Source organism: Hoplias malabaricus, chromosome 9, assembly GCF_029633855.1.
Source record: "Hoplias malabaricus isolate fHopMal1 chromosome 9, fHopMal1.hap1, whole genome shotgun sequence".
NCBI classification, from domain to species: Eukaryota; Metazoa; Chordata; class Actinopteri; order Characiformes; family Erythrinidae; genus Hoplias; species Hoplias malabaricus.
This window is the reverse complement of record NC_089808.1, coordinates 29,778,246-29,796,459: the sequence shown is the minus strand read 5'-3', so window position 1 is coordinate 29,796,459 and position 18,214 is coordinate 29,778,246. Positions and strand designations below refer to the sequence as shown.

General features: G+C 38.1%; 1 protein-coding gene across 2 annotated transcripts in view; it reads right to left on the bottom strand.

Moving 5' to 3' along the window:
- Positions 1 to 18,214, bottom strand: part of exoc6b (exocyst complex component 6B) — a 99,798-nt gene that overhangs the window by 55,447 nt on the left and 26,137 nt on the right. For both annotated transcript variants that reach the window (XM_066681401.1, XM_066681402.1), the window contains exons 7-10: positions 10,939 to 11,112; positions 6,677 to 6,745; positions 1,103 to 1,186; positions 236 to 282 (exon numbers count right to left, since the gene is read on the bottom strand). In XM_066681401.1, the coding sequence (XP_066537498.1) occupies positions 236 to 282; positions 1,103 to 1,186; positions 6,677 to 6,745; positions 10,939 to 11,112 (374 nt within the window). The remainder of the gene's footprint in view (positions 1 to 235; positions 283 to 1,102; positions 1,187 to 6,676; positions 6,746 to 10,938; positions 11,113 to 18,214) is intronic.

Below are 18,214 nucleotides of genomic sequence, written 5' to 3'. Positions count from 1 at the left end.
CCTGGCAACATTTCCAAAAGCCCCAGGATGGAATATTGGGAAAAAGGGGTGCTTTTGAGTGAGTGTGGAAGGTTTGGATGTTGAAGGTAGTAGAGTGAATGACCATGCCATGAGCCTGACAGGAATTCCACAATACGCTTGCCATTCTTAATTCATTCTTTCAGTCTCAGAGACCATAAATGGTTTTCAGCACATTTAAACTTATTATTAACCGTGAAATGCAAAGTTTACTTACCCTACAATTTGATTGAAGTACCGCCTGTACCCCTCTAGTGTTTCATGCTGCATCCACACACACCAGGGAGAGAAAATACAAAGAAATAATAGAACTAAATAGCTGAAATCTATTCTATTACCTTTATAAGGACACACAATATATTTTATCTATTGCTCAACTGAAAATATTCATATTGCCATGAGGAGAAATAGACAGTCCACTGTCAAATGCAGAAGTTTGGCACCATTCAATCTGAAATTAACAATCAAAATTTATTAGGTGTACAAATAAGTGTTTTAGTGTAATATATAATTGCAAAAAAATGAATTCTTTCAATAGTCAAGAAAAAACACTGCAAAAGCATGTGCATTGATTTGTTCTGTTCTTAGGAATAAGACTGTGCCCAAAAGTTTGAGGGGTTTGGTTTAAAAATAGTGTTTTTGGTGTTTGAGATCATAGCATATTAATACTTCATATTAAGCTTTGTTTTTTATTATTAAAATTGTGTTTTTTAATACTATGCAACAGTTATGAAAAAAGACGAGAGGATGAGTGTGTTTAAGAATTCATGTTATGAAAAAATGTTTTAGAATCTTATTTGTTCACCTAATAAATATTGACAATTCCTCATACATCTCTTATACATAGTTGCAATGAAAGACCACAAAGGAAAAGCAGAGATTATTTATTTCTATCAGTTGTAATATTGCCCCCCCCACCCAAAAAAAATAAAAATAACACTGGTAACTGTATAAGCCTCCAGACTTACCTGAACACATTGATGTTAGTGTGGGATGTGCTGTGAGAATGTGAGGGAAAGTAAAGAAGCCCTAATGGGCCAATATCATAAGACAAGACAAACAGAGTGGCAGAGTGAAGGCATACCATGTTAGAATGTGGCTGCAACACAAGCCGAGCTTGTTTCCTCCTCTGCTTCCTGTAGTAGTTCTCAAACGTATCCCGGGCACCCTGGGTAAAAAACATGGATTCATTCATCATCACAAATGGGAGCGAGAAAGGGGCTTTTACCAGTGTGTTGCGAAAAAGGTGCCAATCATACCACCAAAGTTCCAGTCTAAACCAGCAAGAAAAACACATTAAATCAGGGGGGCACAACTCCTGTCCTGAAGGGCTGCTGCCAGTTTGGTAACTTCCCTGCTTTTTAAAAAAACTACTGAAATGGGTTTAATTAGGTGTGTGAGCAGAAAAATGATCAAACCATGCTGGACACCGGCCCTCCAAGACCAGCACCCTTGCATGAAATGAAAAAGAGAGGGTGACCAGCAGAAGGAGCAGGGTGGAGTGTTTGAGAACCTCTGAAGGTTTTCTTTTGCTAGAATGATAGAGAGTGATAAGCCACAATCATTTCAACTGAAGAGGCATAATCAACTTCAAATAAAGGCAAATCAGTTGGCCTTTCCTAATCACAAATTAGAATGTGATTACAACAGTGGTCTCATAGTCCAAAAAAAGAAAAAGCCTCATTCATCCAGGGAAGGAGAATTGAATCTTTAAATCTTTTAAAAAAAAAAAAAAAAAAAAAAAAAAAAACTGCTTCACTGCAGTCCATTATCTGAGCAAGTCTCCAGAGCAGAGCACACAGCTCCCAACTTTGAAAAAGAACAGATACCAGGAAAAGCAGATGAAAGAGAGAAAAAGGGACAGAAAACACTGTTCTTGTGTGAAGGTTATCATTTTCACCCGGGCACTTCCTCTGACGCTTGGGCTAATCATCATCCCGCGAGTCTATGACATATGCTAAATCCCTGGGCCACAGATAACACACCAAGAGTGGCACAATAGGCCTCACTTGTCCCCCGCATACTAATACTACTATATTAGAACTTGAAATATTTATTACAGGACACAGCTCATCAGGTTCAGTCAGGTGCATATGTCACTTGTCAGAAATGTGTCAGGAACGGGCTCAAATGTCACTTTGCGTTCTCAGTTTTCCTTCTACTTACAGGTAAAAATGCAAAACGAAATTTGTCGTGTTAATGTTTCCCTAATTTATCCTTCTGTATTATTTTAATTCTCTTAAAGTAGTTGTAACCTGCCATGCTGGTGTTTAGGTTTAAACTCCTGAAGGCTACAATTATACAAAATCCACACAACAGCACAGTGAAAGCAGAACCGGTATTTTCCACCAGGTTACTGTTAATTCAGCCATTTTTCAGAGAGAGAACATAAGTTGGCGCCACTACAACGCCTGTTGTTAGTTCAGCCATATTTCACATTCCAGTTTTCCTGGCATTTCTAAATCGCCAAAAATTATTTTGCCATTTAAAAGATACATGCCTGGGCTTGACCCTGTCCACTGGGGCCAGGCATATTCTAGCTCAATGTGGGCCTCCTCTGCCAGACTCCTCCGATTCCTGGCAATACAGAGGTCTGTTTCCTCCCTGATAGAAATGCATGTGTAGTCCCTCACACACACTACAGAGTAATGGGTCATCACTAGGTGAACAAACATGGCCTGGGCAAAACAAGTGTGAACACCATCCTCCTCAAAACAAAAGAGAAGCAGCTAAATGGAGAATGGTACTCTGTGTTTGCACAGTGTACAGGGAGGGAAAAGTTTAGGTCAGAACAGGTCAGCTGAAGTGAGCCCTCCATGTCCTTTCTGAGACCTCTATGTGTGCTATAGGTAACAGGAGGTCCTTTCCACTGGACTCATGTCTCAAATCCACAATCTATATTTTTCTTCAGGACTACCATTGAATAAATGATTTATTACTCTACAGATAACTGAATAAATGATTGAGACACATCTAATTGAAACCAGACATTTATCTTAGTTTTGTTTCGCTAGATAAGGTTTGTTTTATTGTTTAAATCATATTTAAAGCATTTTATGCATATTTTGAAATTACAGATTACTCAAAAAAAAAAAAAAAAGAAATCTCTCAAATCAAAGAGTCTAGAAGAGAACAGAACAGATGGAAATGCCAAAAGTACACTCAGAGTAACATGGAAATGTAACAACAATGAGAAGTGAAAGAACCAGTGGTACTGGAATATTTTTCAACACTCTAAGCTGCAGCAACTCTCTACTCTTGTCTTTTCTCAGTTTGAAAATTGTTTATCATTTGAGCCCACTGACCTACCCCCAACTTCAGAAGACTTCGAACAGACAAGGTTTTTATTTATTTTTTTAAAGCTCATAGCTCTGTAACAGTAATTTTAAGTAATTCTTATAATGTAAATTAAAGGAAACTAAAAAGCTATTGACAAAAATTATTTGTGTACCTGTGTGTACATATCTGAATTTATGAAAATTAAGATGGTTTGGTGATCTGTTAAAAATTAAGTAGAAAAAATCTCCAAGGAAAATGGCCACTTACGCCACAGCCTACTCTTTTTGTACTGGCCAAAAATGTTAAACGACATACATGCCCACAGGCACTGGGCAGTAGGAAATGCTGACCCTTGAATGAGACACAATAACACATTTTTCATTTCTGGAAATGTCAAGAACCTGACATTTCTACACTAAATTACTACTGTTACTGAAATCGAAATACCATGACTTCTCCATAGCCCTTTCACAACCCTAATGTTTAGGAGTAAGTATGGGTCAACTTTTTGTTTCTCTCTCCATGCCACTGTTCTTGTCTGTCTGTATTTCTGTCTCCATCCTAAACAACCTGGAGAGTAGCCAACTCAGGAGCCAAAACAGACCATAAGGGGAAAAAGCTCTATCCTGCCTTTATAACCCATGGGTCATCGACCATCTATAAATACTACTCCCCCCCCCCCCCCCTCCGTCGTTCAATAATGTTCTCTGAGCTTTACTTACCACACCTCAGAACAAATGTGCAGTCCTATTTACCACAATACAGTAGGGAAGTGTTTACATGAAATCTTTTTATAACTATAGAAGTAAATGGGCCTGCGTGTCAACTACCACTTCAACGTGACTTCCTGTGAACGCACGCACTTCGGATACTGTACATACAGTATACAGCATGCCATGTGGGTGAGCTTCTGAAAAGCCAACCCTTCTGGAACATCCTAGTGCATTTAAAAAAAGGCAGGCATGCAGACTTTCCAGGTGTATGGATATCAGTAGTCAGGCTGCTGCCACAAGAAGGAAAGTCACCAGCTCTAAAATAGAAAGGAATTACATTCATTTATCTTCAGTAACTGTTTCAGTCAGGAGCCTACCCGAATTCACTGGGCACAAGGCAGGAAACAGTCCATCACAGGACATCAATTCATCTACCAACGTGTTTTGTGGTAGAAACCAAGAGCACCCAGAGAAAACCCATGCAGACACAAGTAGAACATACCAATATTCTCACAGAGTGACGATTGAACCCAGGATCCAGAGACCTTGGAACTAGATGTTAATGACACTAGCTGTAGATCCACAATGCTGCCCAACAATCAATTTGAGTATCTCCTATGTTTATTCCCCTCTCTGGCTATTATCTACGTTTTAGTGCACTTCTTTGCATTTAATGGGAAATTGCACTGATTTTTCATAAGTGCACTATTGAAAAATAAAATTAAATTCAAAAGATACACCGCATTCTAGAGAAATGTTAGTTGTAAGATGATGAACTAGTGGCAATGTCTACAGTTTAAATATAACCATTTTATACACTATCCAAATAAGTAACACTTCCATTGCTATTGAGTGTAATGATGTACATTAATGTAAGGGAAACTGAATATTTCAGATCTAGTCTTAAATGTTTGCTGAAAGTATCCCTAAAAAATGTTATTTGCGAGAAATATTTTTAAAATTGACAGAACTCCTCTGGTCCTTTTGGACTCCTGTTTTTCGGAACTGTAGAGAAAGTGAGCTTTGGAAAAGCTCTGCACAAAATTGTTATTATTATTATTGTTATTATTATTGTATAGAGTTAGCTTTCTCTCATCTTCACTCACCATAAGCCTGTAATGCCTCCCGTTTTTCCCTTCCTGCAAAGGTGTTCCACCACTGCGCTGACCCCTATCTGCTTCCTTTTTTCTCACTATCCACTAAGCCCTTTGATATCAGTAAACAACCTCTTAAAAGTCTCTAGAGTAGAGCAACATTTCCTCTTCTGACATGCCATTCTCACATTTTCCCAAAGTAAAGCCATTGTACACATGTTCACTCTGTACCCATGTGGGATGCTGATAATGTAAGGCCAAAGCACAACATTCCGTTTAAAAGTTCAACAGGCCCAAGAGAATATCGGGGAGAAGTTAACACACATTTTGCATGTACGTACACACACGCACACACCGTTATTCATCCGGAGTCAGAATCTCAATTCAAACCTTAAACAAAAAAGTCTTTAGAGGAGTAATTTGACACAAAGAAGATTATTAAAATGATAACAAATCAATTAGTGTGGCTAACAAAAGTGTCTGGAAGTAACACCATCCATCATGGCGGCCTGTCTAAATGTCTGTCCAAGGAGGGCCCAGGTCCCTATATATAAGGCCAGTTAGGAATTTAAGAGCAATCATTATGGAATACAATTAAAATGTAAAAAAAAAAAAAAAACAATTATTTAGATCCTGACATCACAGCAATATACTTTTAAAACATCACAATACGTAGATTTTTCAAGTTTAAAAAAACAAGTTGGGAGAAAAAAAAATACAACAGGAACACAGCAGCAGCCAGTTTTAAACAGTCTTTCCAGATGACTATGACATTACGAGCAGACACTTGATTAATTACTTGTATCTGTGTTGCGTATGCTGTTAGGATCACTATTGCTGCCTCTAAAAATTGGCTTACCAGCTCTGACAATAACAATAATATATATTGTCCATATTGTATTACAAAGAATAAGACACAAATCAAACATCAGACAACAACTGCATTCGAACTGTCTGTCTCAGAAAGACATACCAAAGAAATAGAATACACAGTGTTAGTAAGGCATGCATGTGTAATACAGTAAGTGAGGGTGGACATAAAATTACATTCGAAACTCGCAACACTGAATATCCTGGGAGAAAAATCCTGCAAACTTTTAACCCTCTGGTGTACAAAATCCACCGACTAAAGCTCTATGAGACTTATTATTGCAGTGATATTACTGGTCTCCTGCTATCTGAACTGTGCTGAGTTACACTGTACAGCTCTATGCTTACAGTAGACGTAGTTGTACCTGCTCCAGTTCTAACATTATGTCAGATTATACTGTGATTAGTGCAGCTCTTTGTAATAACTTATTGAAAATGTACTACCCCATAACTCTAGTGCAATAACTACAGTGGCTGCTTGTGTAAATATGTAACGACATAAATGCCCTGTATACGCATACACATCTTGTAACTTTATGATAAAGTACCTCTATACCCCCCACCTTCATTTCTGAATTGTCTATAGCTACTCTTGTGCTATACGTGTAATACTACCTAACTGCAATTTCCATTGGGATCAAAGAAGCGTCATCTTATCTTATGGTTGCAGAAGACAAGAATAAGAGGAATATAACAACTCACCAGTACAGTGTAGATGTGCAAACAGCGATATACAGGAGAGAAGTCCACCAAGTCCTGAGCACCTGGCACCTGTAGAACAAAGATTTAGAACCCAACGTTTACACTGTGATAATGACTCAGAAGCGATGGTCAGATATTCACATTTTTTTCCACTGAAATGTGGGCGGTACGCTGATCCAAAATCTCATCTATGTAACAAGTCCTATTTTACTGCTGGATTCACTGCAGCTATTTCAGACATTTTACAGAACTGTGTGTCTTTGAGTATTCATGGTCCATTCTAAATCCATTAATAGGTAGTACAAGTCTGTTTATTAAAATGAGCAAATATTAAGTTCATATTTGAAATAAAAATTGAAACTACATTCACAATTTCAAACTGCAGAAAATGACTTCAACACAACAAGTGAAAATATATTTTAACCTGCAACTGCATGTGTATTACATACAAACAGACTCTGTTGTAGGCTGATAAACTAAAGCAATGCATGCTCATAAACTTTAAATATATAGTTTATGTCTTATATTTCAGATGATCAAAATGTGACTTTGGTTTAGGGCTGTGCCATAATGTATCGTTCGCAACAATATCATAATTTTTAAAACAGTGATATTCAGACGGATGTGTGTGATGCCATCACATACTATACATCACACATTATGTTACCCTAAATAAGGCATACGGTCTTTATGTGAGTCATTTAGGCACAGTGAAGTACGTTGGAAAGTGGCTGAGGCAGAGGAATTTGCTCCCAAAAAGGGGAGTGACTTCAGAAAGAAATTAAAGAATATTATTAATATATATTTAAATTAATATAATTAATATTAACATAACATTTATTTTGTTGCATTAGTCTGTTCTTAAAACCAATTAAAAACATTTTTCAGTGTTTTTGCCAGGAATATTGTTAATCCCAAAATACCTTGAAATACTGTGATATTATTTTAGGGCCATATCGCCCACCCCTTCTTTGGATAAACAGAGATTAGTCTATTCCAGACATAACTGGAAATCAGCCAAAAATACGATCAAATATTAAATAAATTTAGCTAACTAAGAGCTGAATAAATAAATGCTGCTGTTATACACAATAAAATATGGTTCTACAAGGCTTTTAGGACGTTAAGCTTGTAATAATAGAGGAACTGTTTTTGGTGCCATATAGAACCCTTTTCTAAAAAGGTGCTACATAGAACCATCTATAGCACATTCTCCGTTAATCTGAGGAACCCTTTCATGATGCAAAGAAGATTCTTCAAGTGTTCGGAGTTCTTTATAAAACCATTTCATTTTCTAAAGACCCCTTTAAGAACCATACATTTTAAGTGTGTACCTATAGTACACAGAATCACTGAGCTAACCTGCCAATCAACTTGAACTTTTGAAGTAGCACTCCATTTAATACACTGATTTATGGAAAAGATCTTGCAAAGGTTTCTGCAAACATGAAATACTGTTAATTGGTTTAACGTAGTATATTTGGGTAATAGAAAGTAATAAGCACATTCTTGTGTCTGTTTATTTAGGTTTTGCATTAAAAAAGTGTAATAACCCATTGTCATTATTCTGTAAACTGAATGTATTCTGAAACTGGTTATAAACATCAAATGATTGAAGCATCCCTCGGATTATAAGATATTAAACACAATAAACATCAAGTCACCAACAAGAGAGGAGGTTGTGAGTGTATTTGTTTCTATAAAACTTTGCAGAGCTTTGCGTTAGGGATTAAGTCTTACACACTGTTTTTATCCCAACCATTTTTCAACATCCTGCCCTTTTAGACACAAGTCCCCAGTTTCACCAAACCAATGGCAGCTAAACAATGCCCATTTTCATGTGGAATCCACAGAAGGCCAAGCAGGGACACAGAGGGAGCAGAGCCACCACTCCTGGGGAAGTGTAGCAGTAAACAATAACCCATCATGAAGTGTAAAACAATCACAAAGGGGCACCGTTGCCAGCTCTACAGCGAGAGAGTGTGTGGACAGTGTGTACAAGTGGCCTCCCTCAGGGCAGAGCTGTGGCTGAGGAACACGAGAGATAGAAAAGGTGGCACAGGGTCAAGCATTGGCCACTAGTCAGTGACCTTGGGCACTGCTGGGTACCAGGAACATCCAACACAGCCAAGAAGCAGGCAGATTAAAGGCTGGCAACTGCCTGGGCCTCTCATAGAAGAGCAGTATCAGGAGCCTCAGGAAAGACACATGACGCACACACAGGCTGAGGCGGAGCAGGGAGGAAACGACTAAAAAAAGGTTACGAGAGGGGCACAGAAGTCAACACGTGGGTCAATAACAATATTAAAAGGTCCCTTGAGTCACTGTGGAATGAAGTAGTTACAGTAAAGAATGCTAGTGGCGTGCATGGTGAAGGACCCATAAAGAGGTGGTTTCCCAGAGAGTACATTTGAATATTTTAATTGATTTATTCAATTTTTGTATTGCCCACCAATATGGTTTTAAGCTATATTTGAATGATATATATATATATATATATATTTATAAAGGCAGTAGCAATAAACAAGCAACATGCCTCTGCAATGCTTTCTCCAACTAATTACCTCATGAAGTGTACGTTACAAAAAGGTACAGGACCAACGTTTGAACCCACTATTTAAGAAAATATGAACTCAAATGGCATGTTATGTTAATTTTCTAAGTTAAAGTTAGTTTACATAACATCTGCAGGAAACAACAAAGTAGGAGGCCATTTTTAGGCAAAAAAAATATAAAATAAATAAGAAATACACAAAATGTTCCATAACTTTTAAACAAGACAATTTTTTTCTTTAAAAAAAAAAAAAAAAGTCAGAAATGTGTTTTCTGTTGGCGAACTGTACTTATTTTAACTTGGAGAATCAACAAAACATGTGATTAGGCCAGGGGCACACAAATCTTTGCATACAACTCTATAAGCCACAACAAAGCATGTGGTACGGCACAATATAAAACACCATCCTCACTGTGTTTAAATCAAAGCTGGAAAACGTTCACAACAGCAGGGCACAAACAAAAATGTTTACTCAGATCATGTGAGCCTTATGTTGACGGCATGGTGTGCTGACCGTCAGATAAACAACAGCATTTGTCCTTGTGTTTGTGTCAGTTTTCTCTCATTCTGTGCTGCGGGGAAAAGGCTGAAAGCTCATCGTCCGTCTGTCTGTCATTAGCAGCTACAGCTGAGAAGCACGTCTCACATGTTCCACACGTCCCGTTCTCAACCCGCTCCCCCCAACACCCCCTGCCTCAAAGAAGAGGGGCAGCCCTAAACTACAGACAAGAAGAGAGGCGCGACAGGCCAATATGAAAGGGAGGGGACACAAGCGGGCCTTAAGCCAGAGAACACCATCGGTTTCAGAGGGGAAGTGGAAAAGATTGTTTTGTTTTCCAAAAAAAAAAAAAAATCTGACCTGAGCTGGCTTGTGAACTTGTTAAAAGAAACATAGGTGTGGTTCTCAAGTCCACCACTAGCACTCCTGTTTTAACTTAATGAAGGACTGTTTAGGTAAGAGTAACATGACCTGGCAGTTAGCAGCTTCATACTATGACTCTGACAAACTATGGAGAATTATAATACACAAATTGTCCTGTTACAAAAACAGGAACATCCGGGTTGTAGACAACTACTGGTTATTTGCTATTTTTCACTGAGAGGTAAAAACCAGTCGTATCGCTTTGTGCAGTAGCTGACTGGATTCCGCCCTCATGATAAAACAGGGCTCAAACCCAGGCAAGACACTTTTTAAACTCATTACTAAATATTTATGAAAGTAAAATACAAAACAGATTTTAATATATGGAAATGTTATGAAAACATTTTAGAACTCCTGAGAAACGACAGTGCTCTCATTTAATAACTTTGTTTTCTTGGTTACAGATTCGGCTTGATTCTCATCATTTTAGGTTCTTATTTTGACTGCACAATACTGATTAAATCTTTAACTTCTACCAATGAGAAACGACTCTGGATCATATCAGACACAAGGCAGAACACAGCGGTAGCACTGATATTACCACTACAACCTTAGCAAAAATATTTCCAGAGTTTTTGCTTGCTAATTGAAAGCTTTGTCTCAAATAGGGCTTGCACACACACAAGTCAACTTGCTACAATTCATAAACCAGCTGATGGCACTATGAGCTGTAGTCTACTAATCAGGAACAGTGCTTCAAAAACAGTAAAACCGTAGTGAAGCCGTGGGACACAGAGCTAGTGCTGAAGACGTCATCTTTTTTTTCCCCCTCTCACTGGGACTCACCTCGTCATCTTCCTCATCCTCTACATCAAGGATCCCAGAATCCTGTTCTGAGAGGGGGCTGCCACCGGTTCGGTCCATCTCTTTGCCTGATCCCGCCTCCTTACGTAATCGCCGCCCACTGCCAGTCCGCTGTTGGTGTGTGACATCACTGTCACGAGAGCTCTGCACCTGGGCCTAGAAAACACACACAAACACAGTGCAGTCACAGTAGCAGGGGTCCAATTTGCTCCTTGTTTTTTTTTTTGGACTAGGGATGGTTCTCTGCAAAATACTTCAACAATGAACATGACGAATTTCCATTACCACAATAGTTAGAATATGCAAATCCTCAAAATCTGTTGTATGCTCACTGGCAGGGGTATGGGAAAATTTTCACTGCATGAAGAGGAGTAATTACTGAGCTCTGAATGCAATCAAAGGAAGACAAAGTCAGCACCAAAGTTTCTTTAACTCAATTTTTCCCAGGATGGTTCCAAACCAGTAGAGACATTGTCCTAAAAACTATTCAAGTGTCTCGACTATAAGAATTCCTTCCTCCATCTATATCCAAAATAGAAAATACGCCTGGATATACAATACAATATGAAAACAAAGCTCTGAAGAATGGCTACATACGAAATGAGAAGACAACAGCTTTTACTTCAATTCAGCACAACTCTTAAGGATGAACATCCAACGTAAAGGCCAACGTCAATGCCCACGTCAGTGGTTTTGTGCGTGCACAACGCTAATTACCAACTCCTCAAAAGGCTGGGCTGGGAAGGGAGATTCAAGCATGGAGAGCTCTCAATTCATTATCTGCAGAAAAACAAAAAAGATCTCGTGTAAAAGAGAGTGGAAGAAGTTGTGTCTCCCTGAAATGAAGGGGCATAACAGACCACACAAATGAATTTTGAGGAGTCAGACTGACGTAAGCAAGTTACAAAGTATGGACTTGATTGTCCAAGTAGGACTATTCCATACTGGGAAGCAGAAGTACATCCCAGTACTTCAGAAACTGAAGAACAAGAGTAATTAGGATTGCTATTCTGTGCGTCTTGGTCTTTCAGACATTTGAGGGTTCACATCCACAAGTAAAGATGTGTGCGTCAGAGCCATCTTTGGGGGAGGGTTGGAAATGGAAAAACAAAGAAATAGGCCTGCAGGAATTCCATTCCAGGAAGGAGCCAATGAAGGAGTAGCAGCATCAAAAGGCTTTGTAAGAATCAGATTGCAGAGAGTAGCTTCATTAAGCCTGATGCTATTAAAATGTACGTGGGAGGGATAAAGTTCATAGCAGCACTCAAAAACAGAGAAGCATACACAATCAGTAAAGCCATGCAAAATGTAATACATTATTTTATAACTGATTAACATTAATGTTTGCTATTGTCCAATAAGGAGAGGGCTGTAGGATAATATTTTATTTATGGTTACTATAATATATTGTTTAAGTGTCAGTATATAAACACTGATCTACTGCAGGTTTCATTACAAAAAGGGTACTCATGCTGTTGGACTAGATTTGGAGCAGTTATGAAATTTCTCTCAATTCTTCAAAGGGTTTTTAAAATGAGATACTACTGTGTTTTTACCCTCTCTTTTCACACCTGCTGTATTTAATGACCCATCACTCCCATCCCACCACACTGCATCAAAGGGGACCACAGGTCAAGTGAAGTCAAGTTTTAGGGCTGTGGGAAACACAGGATACAGGACTGTTCTCTGGTTTGTTTACGTTCAGAAGCTCCATCTCTTATAAGGTGGAATGATATGTTTAAAGGGAGAAAAGAATGACTGTTTGTACGTAGCTGCAGTTTAACTTGTCTGTATGCTTATTTTTTTGGTGTGTTGTCTGAATTATCACAGAATCTTTTGCTACTTGTGTTGTTTAAATTTTGTAACCCCTTCTGTCTTTCGGTTTACTTTCATGCAGTTGGCACTCAATTTTAGTCAGTTCCATCTACAGCAAAAATATATTAATATTACATCAGTAGAGCAGGAACAAAGCAAAATCCTCATGCTTTTCAAGATTTGGGGTGGAGTTTTTTGTTGTTTTTTTTTTGTCTAAACACCTCTAAAATACCATTTTACTGCTGTGAGCAGAGAGAGAGAGAGAGAGAGAGAGAGAGAGAGAGAGAGAGAGAGAGAGAGAGAGGAGCCTAGCACACTGGACACATTGTTTTTGTTTTTTTTATTTATTTATTTATTTTTATTTTTTTTATTTATTTAATTTGTTTATTTATTTGTTTTTTATTTGTCATTTTTTAAATACCAATTTGCAGATACTGGGGTTTCGTAACTACACATTAGTTTCAAACACACAGAGTGGGGAGCTAGCAAATGGTGAGGAAGCATCACTCAATGTTTATTTAAAAATATATATATATATATATATTTAATGATTGTCCAACATCTACAGCAGTTGCAAAATTATAGTTAAATAATTCATTTTTTCAACAAATAATAATTCATTCAACAACTCATTAAATTATATTTGAATTGAATGATCATGTACACTGATTAGAATAATTAACATACTATATTTAACTATACTTAAAAGCTATATTCTGGAAACAACTGACAGTGGCTAAATCCTGATTAAGAACAAAAATATACACAGTTAATACTGTATTGAGTCAGGTGTCTGGTCAAGGCCAGGTCAAATGTGCTATTGGAATAGAAACCCTGTCCGGTGTTTACCTCATTTATTACACCACGCTGAGTGGATCAGTACTTGTTACAGTAGACAAGGGACTGTGATGAAAAAAGCATGACATCACTATAATGTCCTTATGTGTGTATGTGTGTGTGTTCAGTAACTAAATACAGGTAATCAATCTTCTTCTACAGTACTTCACAGGAACCACAATGTGTTTCTCATTAATGTATGAGCACTAGGCAGGGCTGAGGGAACCCCCGAGCATTGCCACTAGCTGCTCTTCAAAGCACCAGTAAAAACTGTAAAGACCATAAAGCCCATAAGAGAGATGGGGGGAAAGGAATAAGTGAACATATGAAGAAACAAGGGGAATAATTAATTGATAATAAATAGAAAGAGCGATTGTAAGTACACAAAAGATGTAAAATGTCCATTAGAGATATTATTAATTAAGCCAATGACACCTCAAGAAGGCTCAACCATCAGGTCTGGCATCCCAGACCCAATGCCATCAAACCTTGCCTTACAGATCTATCATGCTCTTAAATTGCCCTTCCTGGTGACTTAAGGCATGTTCAGACTTGTCACTCAAAAACAGAAAACCACTGATAACAGTTAAGCCATGCAAATTGCAATACATTCTTGTTATTTATATTTAATATGCATTAATGTTTGCTACTGTCCTATAAGGAGAGAGCTGTTCAGACATGTCAGCTTTGGTTAGATTAAAACAATCCCTGGTGTGGTTGCTTTGTTAGTGTGGTCTGTTAGAGTAAGTGTGAACACTCCCTTGCGAAGTCTGGCGTGCACCAAACAAGCATCTCGAGACTGCCTAAGCAGGTGGGTCTCTATCTGTTTCTAAACAAACTCTGATGCGGTTTGTTTCAAGTATAAATGAAACACAAACCAAAGGCATCAAAACTAACCAAACACGGGAGGTGAAGTCCCAAGATATAACAATAAGTGTTATGAGAAGGAAGAGTGCTTTCCCTCGAACAATGTGCTGAGGACAAACTTCCTAAAGTATTCTCTGTATCAAACCCTCTTTGGATTGTGCAGTGGAGGAATTTTTTTTGACCCATTATTTTGCCACCTCTTGCTGTGTTAATTGGTACAACCAAAGAAATTGTAAAACTAAATAAAATTATACTCATGTCACTTTAATTTTCACAATATTTTTAATAATTTTACTTACTTTGGTTTGATTGTAAAAGTGTAAGTGTAAACTTAAACTAAACCAGAACTTGTGTTTGGTCTGGACCAAGTTAACCAAACAAGTCTGAACACATCCTAAGTGTATATCTAGCCCCACTGACACCGTGAATGCAAGCTCAATGCCAACAGTTCTGTACGGCGCCTACTCTACCCAATCATACACATACTCCTGCAATCCATTGATAACCGTAAATCTACACTGGCCATACGAATACCCACTGGCCCAGTTGATGCACACCCAGTGCCAGCAGTTCCATGTGAGCTTCACATGATACATTACCAACTACACCTACAAAATATGTTAAAGATTCCCTATAAGCACAATAACATGAAACCATTCACAGTCCTCTATGTACCTAAAACACCAACCACTTCAGCCATTCCAACGTTACATTTCCTCCACTACACTGTTCTCTCCATTGCCACACTGACTAGGTGGATATAGGTGCATCTCAATAAATTTGAATATCATCAAAAATTTCATTTATTTCAGTAATTCAATTCAAGTGAAACACACTATATAGATGCATTACAAACAGAGTGATATATTTCAAGCATTTATTTTTATTACGATTTACAGCCAATGACAACCCAAGTCATTATCTCCGAAAAATTAGAACAATGAACACAAAACACCTGCAAAGGTTTCCCAAGCCTTTAAAACGGTCCCTTAGTCTGGTTCAGTAGGCTACACAGTCACAGGGAAGACAGATGTCCAGAAGGCAGTCGTTGACACACTCCTGCTGTATCTAAGCATATTAATGGAAAGTTGAGTGGAAGAAAAGGTGCACAAGCAACAATGATAACCGCAGCCTAAAAAGGATTATCAAGAAAAGGCCATTCAACAATTTGGGGAAATTCACAAGGAGTGGAATGCTGCTGGAGTCAGAGCTTCAAGAGCCACCACACACAGACGTGTCCAGGACATGGGCTACAACTGTCGCATTCCTTGTGACAAGCCACCCAGGACTTAGACTGTTGTTCAGTGTCCAAAGTCTTGTTTTCAGATTAAAGTAAAATTTGCATTTCATTTGGAAATCAAGGTCCCAGAGTCTGGAGGAAGAGTGGAGATGCATATAATCCAAACTGCTTGAGTCTAGTGTAAAGTTTCCAAAAAAATTTGAGAGCCGTGTCATCTGCTGGTGTTGGTCCACTGTGTTCTATCAAGTCCAAAGTCAGCGCAGCCGTGAAATTTTACCAGGAAATTTTAGAGCACTTCATGCTTCCCACAAGCTTTATGGAGATATGGATTTCACTTTCCACCAGGACTTGGCACCTGTACACACTGCCAAAAGTACCAATACCTGGTTAAATAACCACAGTATCACTGCTTGATTGGCCAGTAAACTCGCCTGACCTGTATTGTCAAGAGGAGGATGAGAGACACCAGACCCAACAATGCAGATGAGCTATCAAAGCAGCCTGGGCTTCCACAAAACCTCAGCAATGCCACTTGCTGATCATCTCCACGCCACGCCGCACTGATGCAGTAATTCATGGAAAGGAGCCCTGACCAAGTACTGAGTGCATATACTGAACATACATTTCAGTAGGCCAACATTTCTCTATTAAAATCATTTTTTTAAACTTGGTCTTATATAATATTCTAATTTTCATTGGCTGTAAGCCTTAATCATCAACATTAAAAGAAAAACACTTGGAATAGTTCACTCTGTTTGTAATGAATCTATATAATAGACATAACTGAACTACTGAAATTAACTTTTTGATGATATACTAATTTATTGAGATGCACCTGTATATAGTATTAAAGAACATCAGACACTATTTATTTAATGAAGGGAAAAGAAACTCAAGATATATATAAAAAAACAACCAATAACGCCCAACATTAGAATAAAATCAAATAACATTATTCCAGTAAGTGTGATATTGTGTGTGTGAATGTGTTGGTTTTTAACTTTTTCCAAGCCAACAACCAAGGGTTGATTTTCTTCAAGTTGGTTTCAGAGGAATTACAAGGGGAAATGGAGAAGTAAGGTGTCGATATAACACACTAACACTACTCTCTCTCCCTTTAAACTCTTTTTTTCCACATATACACACACACACACAGAGCAAGGCCCGTGGTATACAAAGGAACCATTATTACAGCAGCAGATACCTCAATATATTTATTTTCACATCATTTGTAAGTGGAATTAAAACAATCACAGGCGCAGTGACTGGGCCTAATTTCCAGTGGAATGGGAAGCAGTCAGTGAGCCTGGATCACAGAGCCCCTAGACAAACAGCCTCCTGTTATTAGCGGTCTGCTCACCCTTCTGGAGTCCAGGATGGAAGAATGAAAAGTAGTGGTGAAGGTGGGGGAGGTGGTGCTTTATAAGCTTAAAAAAAAAAAATCTTCCCATCATGAATAGTCATGATCATCCTGAGGTGAACTATTCCTTTGGTGCTAGATTAATTCATTTAGACAGATCTACTAAACTGCAGACGCAGAGTCACCAGATCTTATGCTGCACATATTATAACAGGGTCTCTATCACTGACTGATGCAGTTAACATAACGTATAGTGAAAAAAACAATAAAGATTACTCTTGCTTCATCTTCACAAAGTCACCAGTGAGAAGTGAAAAGTAAAGAAGTAGATACAATGCTCAACAGACATAAACCAAAACTATTTTACTATAAAATTTTAATAAGACTTGAGGATGACAATGAAAATCTATTTTATTTGTTTTGAAATGTTCTTAAACGGCAGAAACATCTGTTTTGCCCTGTCCTCAGGAGACTAAGGGCCTGTTTCTCAGTGATAGCACAAAGAGAAATTATGATTATTGTTATGTACATTATGGAAGTCGACAAAAACAAGTGTACACACACACTAATGGGTATGGTAGGGTGGGTGGGTTGTTAGTATGTTTACTGTATTCTATTCTCTTGAAAATATTGGCCATTTAGGTATCAGATATAAAGCCCATTAAATCAAGCAAAGGAAATAGTACCATCAGTCCAATCTGTTCTTAAATTCTTCAAAATAGAAGGGCCACACAGACTGCAATATACTGAGTGGCAACTGAAAGGCAAGTTTGGCCTCCATTATTTTGACCAAAACAATTATTTCTTATTACATACATACCTTGATTCATCAAAACACCCACAGAAACAAGAAGTTGCCACTGTGATTGGTCAAGACTCTCACAGAACAGAAAGAACAATGTGATAAACTAAGGCGGCTGTATCAATTAGGCTGCCTCCTGTAAGATCAGTCACATGAATGTCAATACTATGATCAACAAATGACATATTGTTCAGGTGTTACTGAACTGTTTACGCAGCCCACAACATATTGTTGACGGAAAAGGGTAATGTGTGGAGTATTTATTTAAAGACTCATTTTAGGAAAAAATTGGAAACTTATGCAAGCAGAAGTGACATTTGAACTTGATTTACCTTTC